This window comes from Pinus tabuliformis, chromosome 9, assembly GCF_031772625.1.
Source record: "Pinus tabuliformis cultivar Carrire ecotype Pingquan chromosome 9, CPIR1, whole genome shotgun sequence".
In the NCBI taxonomy this organism is placed as follows: Eukaryota; Viridiplantae; Streptophyta; class Pinopsida; order Pinales; family Pinaceae; genus Pinus; species Pinus tabuliformis.
The window spans coordinates 293,444,188-293,461,397 of record NC_142307.1 but is presented as its reverse complement, the minus strand read 5'-3'; the positions used below and the strand labels follow the sequence as shown (position 1 = coordinate 293,461,397).

The 17,210-nt window shown below is 38.9% G+C and overlaps 1 protein-coding gene across 5 annotated transcripts; it reads right to left on the bottom strand.

Moving 5' to 3' along the window:
* Positions 1-5,166: 5,166 nt before the first annotated feature.
* LOC149148340 (putative vacuolar protein sorting-associated protein 24 homolog 2) lies at positions 5,167-17,210 on the bottom strand. 5 transcript variants are annotated; one of them, XM_089440427.1, is made up of 8 exons: positions 16,376-17,210; positions 15,821-16,251; positions 15,301-15,711; positions 15,035-15,113; positions 14,496-14,561; positions 12,662-12,764; positions 5,364-5,439; positions 5,167-5,241 (listed from the first exon to the last, which is right to left on the bottom strand). In XM_089440427.1, the coding sequence occupies exons 1-2, from the start codon at positions 16,452-16,454 to the stop codon at positions 16,016-16,018; spliced, it is 315 nt and encodes a 104-aa protein (XP_089296553.1). In that variant the 5' UTR covers positions 16,455-17,210; the 3' UTR covers positions 5,167-5,241; positions 5,364-5,439; positions 12,662-12,764; positions 14,496-14,561; positions 15,035-15,113; positions 15,301-15,711; positions 15,821-16,015. The 5 variants fall into 4 exon arrangements, with proteins under 5 accessions (XP_089296553.1, XP_089296554.1, XP_089296550.1 ...); XM_089440424.1 differs by having other exon boundaries at positions 16,033-16,251; XM_089440426.1 differs by having other exon boundaries at positions 16,033-16,251; positions 16,986-17,210.

The window sequence follows — 17,210 nt, the reverse complement described above, 5'->3', positions numbered from 1 at the left end:
GAGTGTTTGAGCGCCCAAAATCTACATATATGCATTTATAATAATCAAAGGCCTATTTCCTTTTTGGCGGAAACAACACAAGTTAAATGTGTTTCAGCACATATGGACCCGATGGCATATATATATATATATATATATATATATATATATATATATATATCTATATTTCGCCAAATCGGCGATCGGGGAATGGAGAATGGAGGATGCGATATGCGATGGACGCGATATGCGATGGACGCGATATGCGATTTAGCATTGACCGTCCGATCTAAAGGAATAATGGACGGCGGAGATCTAATCGGCGAAAGCCCCTTGGAGCTGTCCGAACTGTTCAAGGTAGCGATCGCCGAAATCATCCGGAGCCGAAGTCATATTAGAAAGCAGCCTAAAGGGAGATCGGGTCCGATAAAGAATTGCTTGCGAAGTGGAGAGCTCCGATATCTGGAGCCGAAGTCATATTAGAGAGCAGCCTAAAGGGAGATCAGGTCCGCTAAACGTTCGCGTTACAAATCCGCCGAAGCGAACCTGCCGATATCCCGGACCCGAATTCAATATTAAAGGGAGTCTAAAGCCATATCGGGTCCGTGTTCCGTCAGAGGATTGGGACTATTGTTTACAGCGAGTGCCGATATACATCGGACCCGAAATCAGTATAGAGGGAGTCTAAAAGAGCATCGGGTCCGCTCCTCATCGGAGGTCGGAGTAAAGGGATTTATTGTGATCACTGAAATCCGGACCCGCCGATAACTATAAAGGCGGGCGGATAAGATTTGAAATCCGCGAATGTTCATTTGAGCGGATTTACATGGGTTCCTGTGTAGTAATGTATATGTGACCGAAATCTTTATAAAGGGGTTTTATAATGTTTCCCATATATTATATGTGGCTGTGGGTTTAAGCCTTAAGATATATATTGAAATCCTTGTGTTGATTGTATGTGTGGACACGGTTGGGCGGTGGCTTCCGATAGACATAAAAGCGGCAATAAAAGGGTGGCTCTAATTCTATAAGTGTGGCGGGTTGATTAAAGCGCTCGGTGATGGTTGATTAAAGGCTCGGTTGGTGGCTTCCGATGGTTGATAAAACGCTCGGGTGGTGGCTTCCGATGCGTGATTAAAACGCTCTGGTGGTGGCTTCCGATGGTTGATTGAAACGCTCGGGTGGTGGCTTCTGATGGGTGATTAAACGCCTCCGATAAAGCCTGTAAGGTATTAACCACAGATCAAGGGCCGAGTTTTATTTAAGAAAGGAGAGTTTGGGTTTTTCTACTCAGATTTTGGAACAATTGTATAGACAGAAGAAGTAAAGGAATGGAAGCCGAAGTGTCAAGCGATAAAGTGAGGAGGAAGCCAAAGAGCCAGCATGTAAGAGGAAACGAATGGACAGGGGCATGGAGCATATAAAAGCAGCAAAAACAGAGAACTGTAGTGGTTGTGAGTGGACAGTATAACCTGAGTATGAGATAGAGGAAGCAGTAGAAGAAAAGGGGGCAGCAGAAGCAGTGGAAGTTGAAAAGAGCGCAGCAGCACACCAGTGTATACCAAAGAGGTTGGAGCCTCAGAATAGAACAAGATTGAAATCCTTGGGAGTTGGTGCTCCTAAGTCCAAGATTGGTGTCTTGGCAAAATAGAGTTGGTGCTCAGGAGGTTGGAGCCTCACCAAAGTCCAAGTTGGAGCTTGGCAACCAATTGTGACAATCTATTTATTGTATTTATTTTACTGCACAGTTATATTAATAAAAGCATTTATTCCTGCTGTTCATTTTGTGTTCTGAACATATATGTTTTAACTAGTAAAACAATAGTGAGAAAAAGAAATACTGATTCACCCCCCCCTCTCAGTATTTCCAACATGAAATGGAAAATACAAATAGTTGTGAGGACATAAACCATCAAAATGGTATTTGATCTTGAAACATTCTTTTTTAAGTTTAAAATGGAAAATACAAATAGTGAATTGTAACAGAAGAGGTTCGAGAAGGAATATAATATTCTAAAGAACATTGTGCTTGTCATTCCATATTTGAAGTTGTATCAAAACATGTTGGAGGCATCGAAGACCTGAAGAAGCAGCAATGGACCTGCAAAATGTATATTTTGTTAGAATTAGTAATATGTAAATCAGTTGTGGAAATTTATTAGTAATACTTTGCAGGTGAGTTGTGTTAAAATGAATTTGGAATGAATGGAAATGAAGTTATCTTTGCCATGGGGATTTATATATTGTTAGTGGAAAATGCCTGGTGAATAATGGCATATTGAACACCATTGGAGGTTTATGTGTAGTTGGAGAGGCATATTTTTTGCTTGCCATTCTACTTGTAGTTGCTTAGGTATGTTATTTCTGAGTCCATGTGTCCTGTTGCAAAAGAAAGGAAATGTTATAATGAGATGTATAGATAATATCAAGACATTCTAATATGTGTTTAATTATTAATATTGATTAAAGTTGGTTGTTGTTGAAAGATATGAAAAGTATGTTATGAAATAAAATGAGGTAAATAAATGGAGGAAACCTTTTGGTGATGTTAAAGTATGGGTTGGAGCAGATTATCTGGGGGCGGCATTTAATGGAGAATTTCTCCTGCGTGTTTTCTGCGAGCAATGTTTTTGTTGTCCTTCATTTTACTGTAACGATCAAAACTGAATGTGGGGCTAATCCAGAGATCTTGTAGAGAAGGTACTCTTGAAATTGTTGTGAATGTGAGACCTTGACATTCTTTTTTTCCAATGTCAATTGTTGCTTTTGGAAGTGTCATACCTTGAGATTTATGTATGGTTAAAGCCCAAGCCATCTTCAGTGGAATTTGTGCACGTCCATTTCTTTTTACTGTTGGAATAGGCAAGTGAGTGGGGTTTCTTTCATCCCAAGGAGGCCCGATGTATTTGGGAAAATCTACAACAACAAATGTTGGAATTTGTGGTGGTGCAGTTGATTCTTTGTAAAAGATGGTTACAATTTCTCTGAGGGAACCATTAACAAGTTCGGCTGAAACCCAAAGGTTGGAAGTCAACATAACTTTTTCGCCATTGCATAGTAATACAATTCGCTCAAGTTGCTCATCTTCTGAGGAAATGTTGGAATATGTGTTGCCATCTTCAGCAATGGATCTTGCGATTGGAGTGTTTAAAGATTTCATCATTTGCTTATTATGGACCATTGTTTGAGCATTTGTTGGAAATAGATGCATGGAATCATGGAATGAACATATTTCTTCTTCTGATAAAAAGGAATCTGTGTGCGACATGAGTACGTTGTAGTCGTCGATTGTTGGATTTGCATCTCTAATGTTCTGGAGAATGTTCCTGAAAGTAACCTGTGTGATGTTGTCGCCTTGTTGACGAAATATTGTGTCTAATGTGATGACTGTGTTGAAGGTGTTCCACAGTGCGCTTCCGTGGCTCGTCCCTACATATAGAGGTATGTCTTTGACAGGTGGCAGCTGACCGAGATCACCAACCAATATAATGGAACAGCCACCGAAAGGAGTGTTTCTTTGCTGTGGAAATGCCTCTCGAAGACGTTCATCTATGGCTAAGAAGCTTTGGCCCAATGAAGCTCATGTCATCGATTAGTATGTATCTTATATGCCTGAGTTCTTCTTGGAATTTTGCAAGAGCATTACCTTCTAAGGGCATAAGATCCTTTATAGGAAGGTGCAGAGCAGAATGGATTGTCGATGCTTGTATGTTGAAGGCAGCAACCCTTGTAGGGGCGAGGAGCATGATAGGTGATTAAACTGCATGCAAGATGATCTGAGAACGAGTGGTAAAGAAAAAATTACCAACACTTTCTCCAAGGTGCATAGATATCGAATTCAGCTGTGCCCTGTTCTCATAAAGGCGCTGAACAACTTGCCTCGATCTTACAATTTCTTTTGCCAAATTCTGCCCAAGAAAATTTTGACTCATCAAAGATAAAAGCAAAGCCTGTTTCTGAGTACTAGCAACCTTGCTGATGTTCTTTAGTCACAAACATGATATCATTAAATTTAGAAATTGTACTAGAGAGAAATATAACAAGAATTGTTACTGGAGGTTCAACCCAAGATACATAAAAAATGATGGAAAGCAGTACATCAGCCAGCATTCAGTGCAAACACACCTCACAAGATCAATACTAAATCTGTAGCATTGGATGCCATGTGATGTCAATAAAAATGAAGCCAGGCAAACGATTACTCATATAGACAATAAAATCATAATTGCAAAAATTAAAGCTATAATGTCACAGTAATAGAGAATCTAAAGATTTGAAACACAAGCATGTGTGCTTTTAAATGTGTGCTTGGAAGCTCTTCATCTAGAACCACTTGCAGAGCAAACTAATGCAGGCATCATCAATATAAACCACAACTCGGCCAACAGGAACTCAATTAATGATCCCAGGCTAATCATTCTACTTTACGTGGCTTACAAGACTCCTGCAGAAGCATTAACCACAAAAAAATTAAGGTTGAAAACTATCTAGTGGGCTGGAGAAATTCATCAAGAAGATCTGCTCCTCAAGATTGATTTTGGTAAAGTCCTACACAGTTTAGAATGGTATATTACTTCAGATATGATGACATGGATTGGTATCCTAAGGTCAAAAAAGCAATGAGGTACAACGTTGAGAACCTAACCAATCAAGTTATTTTGCAGTGGTCCATCAAAAATGGTTTTCTTTGTCCAATAAAACATTTCATCATAGCTAATGCTCTAGGTTAGCTAGAGTCAAGTGCAAATCGAAGGAATGATCATTGTGCCTACAAGATGTTTTAAAATCCACTTTGTAGATGACTCTGTGCTCTCTCTAGAATTAGCCCAATCTTTGGATAAGATGATGTGTTGGATTTGGCCCAAGTTTGAGAAAGCAGTGAGCATTATGTTCACCAAAGCATCTGTTAAGTTTCAAGCTGGGCATCTAGTATTAAAAAACAAGTTACAACTAAATCATAATTAACAATTACATTTGAATCAGGTGATTTTTTATTCAAACATGGATGGCATAACAATGTTGACAATGTTGACGATTTTAGAGAAACACAAACTCAGATACCTAGTTAAGGTTCATTTCAATGTTTCAAAAAATAAAATCACGGGGTCAAAAATCGCTGGCAAAAACTACACGAACCAGTACAGAAAGATCTTCGCCAAATAAAATTAACATCACAGAGCAGTACAGAGAGATATTTACCTTGATGGTGATTAGTTGTTAAAGAAACACTACCCCAATGGGCTTTGCAAACCCTGCATTTCCCTGAAATAGAAATGATAACTGTTAAACCTCTCCCAAACACAGCCTCAGACCGTATGCATACATATTTCCTTTCTATAGATAATATCATATTTTGTAGAGATTAGTAAACAAAAACAACGTACCTGCTACTCCGTTTACAACCTCATAAGAATCCTAAATCATGGATCTTTTTCCAACTGCCCACCTTCAGCCCTAAATCTGGCAACAAGATAAAATTTGTTGTTCACATCTATATCTCGCAGAAAAATAAAATGGGCCGAACAAACGGTGCAGACATACACATACCAAAACAAAAAACTGAAAACAGAGAAAGACAAACTCATTCATTGTTAAGCTTATTGTTTCCCACCTCAAGCCATTGGAGTGCAGGAAAATTACTTAGCAAATGTGTAACTTACTTCCCTGTTCTATTGGCTGTGTTGAGTGGAATTTGTGGTGGGAATGTGCACAACATCCTACTAACCAAGTTTAAGGCCGAGACATAGACCATTCCTTGTCATGGCCTTAACCCCAGATTTATCCCTCCTTGAAACATGATAATATCCAAGGAATGATGGTCTCCCTGTGAAATTCTATAAGGGTTTCTGAGACACCATTGGGAAACCTTTTAAATGTGTGCTTGGAAGCTCTTCATCTAGAACCACTTGCAGAGCAAACTAATGCAGGCATCATCAATATAAACCACAACTCGGCCAACAGGAACTCAATTAATGATCCCAGGCTAATCATTCTACTTTACGTGGCTTACAAGACTCCTGCAGAAGCATTAACCACAAAAAAATTAAGCTTGAAAACTATCTAGTACCGACATTACCCTCGGACATATCCCAGCTCGATGTGGTGTCCACTGATTGTGCTTTGGCAATGCCAATTCTCCAGCCAATCAAGGATGAATCATGACATTCCAATGTAACGTTTGGGATAGAAGCAAGCCACCGAATCATGATAAATCAATGTACAAATCTAAGTTGCTGTAGAAACTCATGCAGATGTATAGTATACAATATTTTCCAGTGCCATTTGCTTATCAGTCTCTAACTTCAGCTTCTTATCAGGATACTAAATCAAGGATTATGCTTTTAAAAAATCTGAAGTAGCTATGAAAAAGATTAATGAGAACACAGTTCTACTTTATTCTTCTAAAAATCCTTATCAGGCTAAGCGAATATACTTCTAATTTATGCATTTCAATCAACCATCAAACTGTTTTACAATAGTTCTTTATTTTTCTACAGAATTGGCTTCAATGTATGGAGCAAAGTAAAAAAGGAAGAAAATGAAGTAACAATTTTAGAAAGAGGAAAAATTAGAACGTGACAGGATGTTGAAAGCCAAATGTAAAATAACAAGCGTCTTAATTGATATCTATAAGCTTATTCATCCCAGGGGAAGCTCTCAGAGATGGATTTTGACCTCGTCAACTTCTTGGTCCATATGAATTTCAGATGGCCAGTAAAACCACATGAGCTATCCTAAAAATTTCAAATCGTTTATATATAACGCATAGGAAATCTAATTCATGTCTAGCAGGACTCTTTTACAATGCTTAGCCCTGTGTCAGAAACTTAAATTTAATCATACTATCATCCATTCTCACTATTGCATGTCACTTGTATCTGAAAGGCTGTCTGTTGTTTTAAATGTGGTACAAATTATATTACAGTTCACAAGCTACATGCCACATGGTCCTGGCCCTATATATATATATATATAACAGTTCACAAGCTACCTGCCACATGGTCCTGGCCCCATATATATATATATATATATATATATATATATATGCTAATGGTGGGTATTTGGTCAACTCATCCCAACTTCCCTTATCTTAAAACATAAGGTGTAATGTAATAGAGCTTCGAGGCAATTAGGAACAGGCCTAAACGGTGATTGAAGTGCAAAAGCACCCAATTTTAACTTCAAAGTCCATCTTCTCCTGCCTAGTCAAATTCCTGCGAAAGCACCCTATTTTAACTGCAGAGTCCATCTGCTCCTACCTAGGCAAATTCCTGCAACTGGCTCTTAGGATTGCGAAAGCACCGTTCCTCCTCTCAATTTTGGTGGTGAAAGATTCCACCCTAGTTGACACATTTTCTATTTTTCTTCTTAGGTTCTGGCACAGGGAAACTCTCTAGAAGGGCAGCAGGCTCTGTGATAATCAATCTCTGTGGGCACATGTTCTGTTGTGACAATCTTTGTTTGTGCAGCGAATTCTATGATGCCTTGATCCTTGTTTGGCATCGAAATTCTGTGGAGTTGACTTCTGCTTTTGGCAAAGAAAATGCTCAACTGAGGGCACAGAAAATGCTCATCTGAGGGCACAGAGTTCTTTGAGGATTGATCTCTGTTTTTTGGGAGCGAAATTCCGTGATGATAATTTCTGTTGGCAGCGAGGTTCTGTGATGGTAAATCTCTGTTTGGGTGCAGCAAGTCTGTGATGTTTGATCTTTAGTTTGGCAGCAGGATCCTGTGATGATCGATCTTTTTTGACAACAAGACTCTGTTTGGTAGAAGGGACTCTACCTAAGGCAGCAAATGATCTCTGTCCGGCATAAAGACTCCATCTAAGACAACGATCTTGTGGAATTGATCATCGTGTGGATACAGGAGTATCTCTTGAAGGAAAGTGGAAAATCTCTGACTGCGTGGTACAGGAAGTTACTATTGAAGAAAGAACAACATCGCACAATTCTGGAATAAACCACTGTAAAGCAGCCAAACCTGAGCTTCTGAGATTAGCGGCTCTCAGTGACAACTCGATTACAATATTTGTTTAGTCTGAAATTGGGGGACTCCTGTGCAAGTGCATTCTATAGCTGACGTTGCGTTTTCCATGGGGCTAACCAAGAATTGACTTTCCAAAAGAATGGTCTATCGAGGTTCCGTCTGGGTGATGCGAAAGGGCTGGGGCATATCTTAAAAGCCCATACGAACGAAATTTAAGAAAAAAAACCCTCACTGTGGATGCTGAGATTCCCGCTAAGGACAAAGGGGGACCCCGATGCCTGGAATTGGAGAGACAGACCTCTTGTCCAGAGGCTGGGAAAACACGTGAGTTCTAAACTACAAATAAACCCTAACCCTGCCGTGAGCTGACAGAACGGAATACTAGAAGCAAGCAAGAACACTGAGTTCATACCGTAGACTATTTTTTTATTTATGTTGTAGACGCTAAAATTGTCTGTTGAACTTTAGACTTGGGACTTTAATTAGTAATTATGTGCCAGACTGGATTAAATTATTTGACAACAATTGCAATTAGTCTATAATTGCTTGGCAGGACAGTGGTATACTGTTTAATTGTTATATATATATATATATATATATATATATATATATTGAGTTATCTGGTTGTAACTGTTTGGTTTGGACAATATTGTTCATTAAATTTTATAATGTGTGGACTGTGGATGTTTGATATTAAAGCTGTTACCTCGTGAAGTGTTACGAGAAAATTGTTGTATAAAACCTGACTGTGTGGGAAAACCTAGGACAAATTACCCTAGCTCACTACAAAACCTCACTTCATTTAGAGAGGCAAACAAATGTTAATTCTTACTTAAAAGATGTGTGGCTCTCTTTAAGATTAACTCCTTATTGTTAATATCTAATTAGATGATACCCCATCCATTATCCCAATTGTTTGTAAAATATGAAAGAAAAACTTTACCTATTAAATTTTGTTGCATGCCCATTTGCATTTAATCATCATTCCGACTTGTGAAAATTACAAATCCTTACTTTTCTTTTTACTAAACTTATTTCCCATGGAGGAGGCTTTCTTAATGATGTTCTCCATATTTGCGTAATCTTACAGTCTTCCAACTTCTCCTATTCAAGCATGATTCAGCCTATCGAATTGTTCTTTCATAAACTTACATGTATTAACACCCATCCTTTCAATGGTGAGATTTTGTTTGATTTTAGAAGACACACAAAATACTAAAATAGAGAGGGAGAGACAGAGATGTGACATGTCTTTTAGGCCTTTAGGTCATGGTGGTTGTTTAATGCAGCCCATTGCTTTTGTATAGCTTTCCTTGTACATATTTGTATGCTAATAATCAAATAAAGTATTTTATTTAAAAAAGAAAAGGAGTTTCCATGTCTGAATACATCTAATATAGCACAGATCATTGCATACATTTCTAACTTTGGTGGATAGAAATAAGGTGATAGTATTGAAGGCACAATTCCCACATAAAGAACCAAATATCTTCTCAAGGCCTTTAGAGGCAGTTGGACCTTGGATGTTGTCTGTAACTTTTTGCAAACATAGACTAATGGCAGTGAACCTGAAAAAGACGAGGGTTATGATCCTCGATCTCAAACATAGACTTATCACATTGAACCTTAACAAGACTAAGGTTACAATCTTCAATACCAAAAATAGATTATGAGAGTGAACCCTAACAAGACTAAGGTTATGACCCGGATGCGGGTGGCATTCAATGCTATTAATGGGACGCCGCACAGAGCAGGCAGCTGGCCTGGCACCTGGCTGGCGGACGGCCCTCATGACATGCGCCTCGGGCTGGCGAACTCTTTCAAGGGCATGCGAAGTTAATTCGTTGCAGTTTGGAATGATGGTCTCGCAATTTAGCATTTATGAGCGCCTGGTTCATGCGCATACAGGTCAGTTCTTATGTATGGATCCGTTTTTCATTCACGCCATTGTCACTGGTTTTATTTACCTCGGCGCAGAACTCTTCCCGCACTCCTGCCTGGTCCATCGAATTTGGAAGCTCGCCTGGTCTTTGAGTATCATTGGGCTCCTCTGCGCTCAAACTCTTACCCGCTTACTCCGCCTCAACCCCTTTCTCAGTCAATCTGTTCGCCCAAGAATGCCTCGCCGCCGAGGTATCCCGCGCAGAGGAAGCAATACGGGAAACAGAGGCCGTCCCTCTCGACCTGCACCACAGAACGTCATTCCCATCGCCTCAACCTCCCCTTCTTCTCCGCCCCTGGGTCAAGCTGGGTCTCTTCCGCATAACTCTTTTCAGACCTCCAGGTTTACTTTCCACAGCAGGCTCAACAGGCCTGTTTTGACGGCAAGCATCACAATTATTCTCGCGGAGGAGGAGAATAATCATGTCAGCTCGGCTCAAACCACTTCCTCTCACTCTCAGGAAGACAGTGTTCTGCAAGGGGATATGGCAGGGGTGGTGTTTAACGCGGACAATATGCAGGAGGACACCCCTGTCTCTGAAGCGCCTCAGCATCCCGTCGACCCGACTCAGAGCGAGATTCTGGCCTGTGGGCCGTCTCAGCGTGCAGGCTGCATTCTCAATTTGGTGACCACTCCTGAAGGCGGCACAGAAGGACATGATGACAATGGCTTTGTCACCTGGGTAGCTTCTTCCAACCAGGTGGAGAGGGACGCGCCTGACTCTTCGCAGCATGCAGATTAAAGCTGACTCTTCACTGACGGGGGGCATTCTTGCCTATGCGCTGTGCAATTTTGATTTCGTGTCTTCGTCTCCAAGTCTATGGGTCTATGTCTGGTTTATGTTCTTGTTCCAGGGTGTGGCGATAGCCAATTTGTTATTTGTTTTTTGTTGCAACTGTGACTATGTTGGGTATCCTTGTGTTTTTTTGGTCAATGAGTGGCATGACAGTGTGAGTCTTAGTAAAAAGTTTCAGCGTGTCATGGCCCAAACAAAATCTTTTGAAGGTTGTATTGTGAATTCGGCAGAAAGCTTGAATTGTAATATCTCTGAGTATCTGGTTGAGGAATGGCTTCGGCCTCCTCTGAGGTCTTGACCTCATTGTACATATCTTTTCTCTTTTTAATAGAATTAGTATTTACGCAGAAAAAAAAACAAGACTAAGGTTATGATCTTCAATACCAAACATAGACTTATCATTTAAACATTAACAAGACTAAGGTTATGATCTTCAGTACTTCTAAGAACAATCATACTTCCATTTCATATCTACAGGGGATGAAGTAGAGAATCGAGATCGCTACAGCATATACCTATGTGGGGTTCCAATTCACTGGCAAGGAAGAGGCCTAAAAAAGATACAAGCCTTGACCTAAGTGATAGAAACTCAAGGGACAGAAAAGTTAAAAGTAAAGGGGCCAAGTCTTTCTCAAGACAAGCATTCCGTGAAAATGGTATATGGATTCCTTGAACCCCTACTAAATGCCGATGAAGATGAACATGGTGATCATAAATTCACAATAGAACAAATATATGCAAAAACAATACATTCCTTCATAAAGGCTTACAGGTACCTACATTAACAATGGGCAAGAGAAATTTTGACGCAGTAGTAGACACAAGCAGAGATGAGCATCATCTCTAATCTCTGTTGGGAAGAGGTATTCAGAAAACCACCTCTAAAACCAAGAAAGATGATAAGATCCCTATAAGGGTGGCCAATCACATTATTTGCAAGACCATAGGTAAATTGATGGCAGTAAGAACACAGTGTTATGCGATCACTCCTCATAAAACATTTGAAGTCCTTAGATTACCTAGAAAAGCTTATTGGGCATTGCTTGGAAGATCTTGAATATAAGCAACGAGAAGAACCAGATGTTTCGATAAGGAAGAATTCATTTTCAAAAACAACCAAAGAAATGTAAAATCCCACTAGATAAAAGTAATGTGGTAGTGGAAAGTGAAACGGATACCACAAATATAGACAGGCCATCATGACCAAAACCCAAATGGAACACACTTGTATATGATGTGGAACCCAGGCCATCAAGAATTTTTGTTTTCTGAACAGGGTTTTCATAATTTTCATCTTTAGCTGGATTTTTTTACACTTTGCTGGAGGGTGGGCTGACCACGGTGAAGAAATTTCTAATTGGAAAATGTAAACTGCTGTTAAATTACGTTGTTCTGAAGGTGAACATCTGTTTGATAATATATCAGTTTGTGGAGTGACTGATAATTTGTAACGCTGATAAGCCACTCATTTTGTACTGGCATCTTTATATTAACAGAATCCAAACTATTGAGTTAGTATTTTCTAATCTCCATGGCATTTGTTTTGCATAGATTTTTTTACATATATTTAGTATACTGTATATGTCATTACCCCTATCAAGTTGTATACTCTCCGGATCTTCTAAAATTGACATATTATATATATATATAATCTAATTTTAGGTCATGACCTAACCAGACATCAAATCTGAGATTTACGAGACCCCCTTGTTTCTGGGACAACCCATAGATGTATCCAGATAGTGTTAACTTAGTATACAACTATTGTAAAACGGGAAATAAAAACAGCAACTGCAAATTAGTTAATATCATATTTAGCTTGCAACTGCTTGCTATATAGTAAAAAATGGCTATTGTCAGATAAAGGTAGTGAGAAAAAACTGCAAATTCAATAACAGAACAGCGATTAAACTGCATGCAAGATGATCTGAGAACGAGTGGTAAAGAAAAATTACCAATACTTTCTCCAAGGTGCATAGATATCGAATTCAGTTGTGCCCTGTTCTCATAAAGGCGCTGAACAACTTGCCTCGATCTTACAATTTCTTTTGCCAAATTCTGCCCAAGAAAATTTTGACTCATCAAAGATAAAAGCAAAGCCTGTTTCTGAGTACTAGCAACCTTGTTGATGTTCTTCAGTCACAAACATGATATCATTAAATTTAGAAATTGTACTAGAGAGAAATATAACAAGAATTGTTACTGGAGGTTCAACCCAAGATACATAAAAAGTGATGGAAAACAGTACATCAGCCAGCATTTAGTGTAAGCACACCTCACAAGATCAATACTAAATCTATAGCATTGGATGCCATGTGATGTCAATGAAATGAAGCCAGGCAAACGATTATTCATATAGACAATAAAATCATAATTGCAAAAATTAAAGCTATAATGTCACAGTAATAGAGAATCTAAAGATTTGAAACACAAGCATGTGTGCTTTTAAATGTGTGCTTGGAAGCTCTTCATCTAGAACCACTTGCAGAGCAAACTAATGCAGGAATCATCAATATAGACCACAACTCGGCCAACAGGAACTCAATTAATGATCCCAGGCTAATCATTCTACTTTACGTGGCTTACAAGACTCCTGCAGAAGCATTAACCACAAAAAAATTAAGGTTGAAAACTATCTAGTGGATTGGAGAAATTCATCAAGAAGATCTGCTCCTCAAGATTGATTTGATAAAGTCCTACACAGATTAGAATGGTATATTACTTCAGATATGATGACATGGATTGGTATCCTAAGGTCAAAAAAGCAATGAGGTACAACATTGAGAACCTAACCAATCAAGTGACCCACTTGTTTTTGGGACAACCCATATATGTATCCTAATAGTGTTAACTTAGTATACAACTATTGTAAAAAGGGAAATAAAAACAGCAACTGCAAATTAGTTAATATCATATTTAGCTTGCAAATGCTTGCTATATAGTAAAAAATGGCTATTGTCAGATAGCTATTCCCAAGAAAGAAGGGAGAAAACCCCAGGTTCTTCTACGTCATCCTCCAGAAGAAGTTATACATGTAGTGCTTGATCTGATACCGTAGCTACCTTAATCTAGGCAATGGTTTGAAAAAAAATGATGTTGATTACAATCAAAATGAGAAACCATAACCCATTTAGAGCATTCACAATATCTCTAGAGGACTCTCTTTTTGAAGGGACTTCGTCACAAGAAAGGAAGATGGGCACTCATGTTGATACAAATAAATAATGACAAATGAACTAATGTGCTGACAAATGAATGATAAGTCTTCTGTGCTGAGATATCTTTTATAAGAGACACGATATAATTGTTTCCATCACACTATAATTTAAGTTGTTTCAAATGTAAAATCCTCTCGTAAATATTTTTGTGGTGTCAATCATATCGTCATATTTTCAAATTTATCATATTGTCATTGTTCTTGTTTTTCTGACTCGAGAATTTTCAAATGTTTATTTTTTAATTAAAATAAAAATATATCCGAAAAGGGAAATCCCTAAAAATATCAAAGCTACCAGCAATATAATAACACAAACAAAAATATTAAAAATATAACAAATCAAATCAAACATATCATCTACATTACAATTATCCATATATATATTCTTTAAAATGTAAATTTAAATTGTTTTAAATAACATAAATCCGCTTCAAACAGATCTCAAACTCTCCAAATAAAAAAAATGAAAAAAGAGACAAGAATTCAAAAGGTAAGAAGATCTGAACAGATACACACATATATATCATTTAAAATGTAAATATCATTTGTTCCTATATTATTTGAGGCTGTACCTGCAACGAAATGTTGGGTTGAAGTTGAGGCTGTAGCTGCAGCCGACGATGTACCAACCAGAGCCGCTGCAATTTACCGCACCCGCCAATTTAATCTCGAATAAATATATATTGTGCCTTCTTCCTTTCATAAAGATTCATAAGTGTAACATGTATTGATAATGGAACATAGAGCACTACAACCCTACTTCACGCTGAAATGAAATTATGGATGAAAAGAAAAAAAATTGGGAAAAACCAATGCCCATTTCAAAGATGAAAAACCTCTGGATAGAAAAAAACCTAAGTAATCAAAACTGCCGACCAAAAAAAATTAAATCAATAGGCTCGTTTAGTGTGAACTTTAAGTTGAATAGCTTTCATTTTATTGAAAACCCAACCATAGATAAACCCTTCCAAGAACTATATTCATCCAATCCCCTTTATCAGCTATTATCAGCACATAAGACATCCCATTATGCAAATATTTATTAATAAAGAATTATTTAAACAGGTATACATATTCAAATTAGAGAAAAAAAATCATAAAATAGGCGTACCTGCTTGACCATTCTAGTATTAGTCATAAAAAAAATCCAAACCAGAGGACTCTCTTCTCCTCGTCCATTTCTTTAAATCCTGCAAAAAAAAAAAAAACAAATCGACTAACGAAAAGAATGTGCACATACAAAAATATAAAAATAAGAAATCAACCCCAAAACTACAAACAACATTAAAAGAGAAAATGGACTGTAAAAGCCAAGATGCATGGTCATGCACATAAAACTATGAAAACAAAAATTAACAAATTAACCAGCGACACAACCTGCGAATAACATAACCTCGCCCAATCTCTACCCATGTTACCCGCATCCTTGACCCTTAGCAACCTAATGCCCTGTCTAGCTTTCCTTTGGTGGGCTGCCAGTCAAAGTACATTTCCATGGGCATGTAACCATGTGTAACAGAGAATTGACGCCCAGAAGCGCGCATGGGTAACAAAGAATTTCAGCGTTTCAATTTTCAGCAACACAGCAGTGAGCGGAGGTCAAGATTTTCTGACGGATGTGTCTAACTTTGAGTACCAAGCTGAGGTTGAGCTTATGGTTGGTTCCGTCTGGAGGCAGGAATTGAATCGAGCAGAGAAGGCATTGTGTTAAGAACAATAACGGCCCCTGCCAGTGTAACTGCGAACTGCGAAATGCATTTCAGGGACGTTGGAAGCCACCATAGAGACCTGCATATATGCAAGACACAACGAATAAGATTAAAGATTAAGATTCATTATGCTCTACTCTGCTGGGTTTGAAAATGAACATCATAAAGAATTTCCTTCCAATACTTACGACATTCCCACCCCTCGCCCCTCACAACATATTGCAAGCATAGAGAACAGAGGCGACAACACTGGTATTTGTGAAACCTCTGGTCTGGTATTGCAGACCACAGAGGTGGAGTCTCCATCTTATTACACAATGGCAAATCTTTCTAATAAAATGGGCATTTAACAAAACTCGTCTGAAGCATCCATGCCTTCTTGATTACCTCTCCTCCTCACCTGCCCGGTTATTGCAAAGAGACGAGACTTCACTCTGCCCCGGCGTCCACAGCCTGCCGCCCTTCATTGCCAGGCTACGCTGAAGCGTTGTCAGGCTGTGTTGAAGTTGTGTGGCCGAGGTCAACATATTAAAAGTAGGCGAGGAAGGCCCCGCTGAAGGCAACGCCATCATCCAAATACCACCCATCCTACCTCTATGCGCTACGTTGGCTTGCATCCCTGCACAAACAAGAAAACCAGTCACAAAAAAAAATAACCCTAAAAACATAACAAATGCAAGAAACCCTGGCAACAAAGGGAAAGGAAGTCTCAGGTTTGAGTAAGTGGTTATGTCTTCCTCAACTGTCCAACTGGCTTCTGCAGACAGGGCCACTACTGCACAGAATCTTGCTCAGACGTTGCGAGTCTTTTCCTCGCCACATTGGTTTTCTTGGGAGGACGCCTCTGCAATATGGGTTTGGAGGCGCTCGTCATGGAGGCTCTGCCCGTCTTTGAGTATAAAGCGCAGAGCTTCAAAGAGGTGCTTGATTGCGCGGTCTGTTTGTCAGAATTTCAGGAGATCGAGAAAGGTCGGTTTCTAACCAATAGCAAACACAGCTTTCACGTAGATTGTATGGACATGTGGTTTCATTGGCATTCAACTTACGATTTGCAGAACTGGCGTTCAGCCGAAACAGTGGGTAGGTAACAATAATATCGTTGAGATTCCCATTAATGTAGAATTGATTTCTTCAGGTAATAGAGAATTCGCATGAGTCCACAAAGGGAAGCAAGTTCTCATGAGGCAGAAACCACAGAGCGAGCTACCGTCCACTAGTGAAATGAAGTCGATGTCGGAACACGCCATTGATATGCCTGCAAGGTCTGAAAACTTTTCGAGCAAAAAACAGTCTGCTTGCCAAGTGGATCGCACTGTCAAAGACTGACATTCGTATCATGACATTCGTATTTACCGTAATAGAGGGGATTATCGCTTGTTTGATGGTGAGTCCGCAACCTGGTTCCGTGCATTACACTCATTTCGTGCATTGCATTGAAATTCTTTTCTCTTTTTTCCGTGATACCAATCTTAAAATTCTTAAAACATTTCAATTTACATGTTATGTCAAGCTACAAATCATCACAGGGGTTAACGGTGCATTTAACGTGGAGAGTGACCAGGAAAATGTTTGCCGTCG

What these genes read in the sequence shown, in the direction of transcription:
- LOC149148340 (XM_089440424.1), bottom strand. Translation starts at nt 16,454, where the DNA reads ATGTGGCGAGGAAAAGACTCGCAACGTCTGAGCAAGATTCTGTGCAGT. An exon ending in CTGCAGAAGCCAGTTGGACA is followed by an intron (nt 16,252 to 16,375) that starts GTTGAGGAAGAC and finishes TTGTTTGTGCAG; the next exon opens with GGATGCAAGCCAACGTAGCG. An exon ending in TCTTTGCAATAACCGGGCAG is followed by an intron (nt 15,712 to 16,032) that starts GTGAGGAGGAGA and finishes GCATATATGCAG; the next exon opens with GTCTCTATGGTGGCTTCCAA.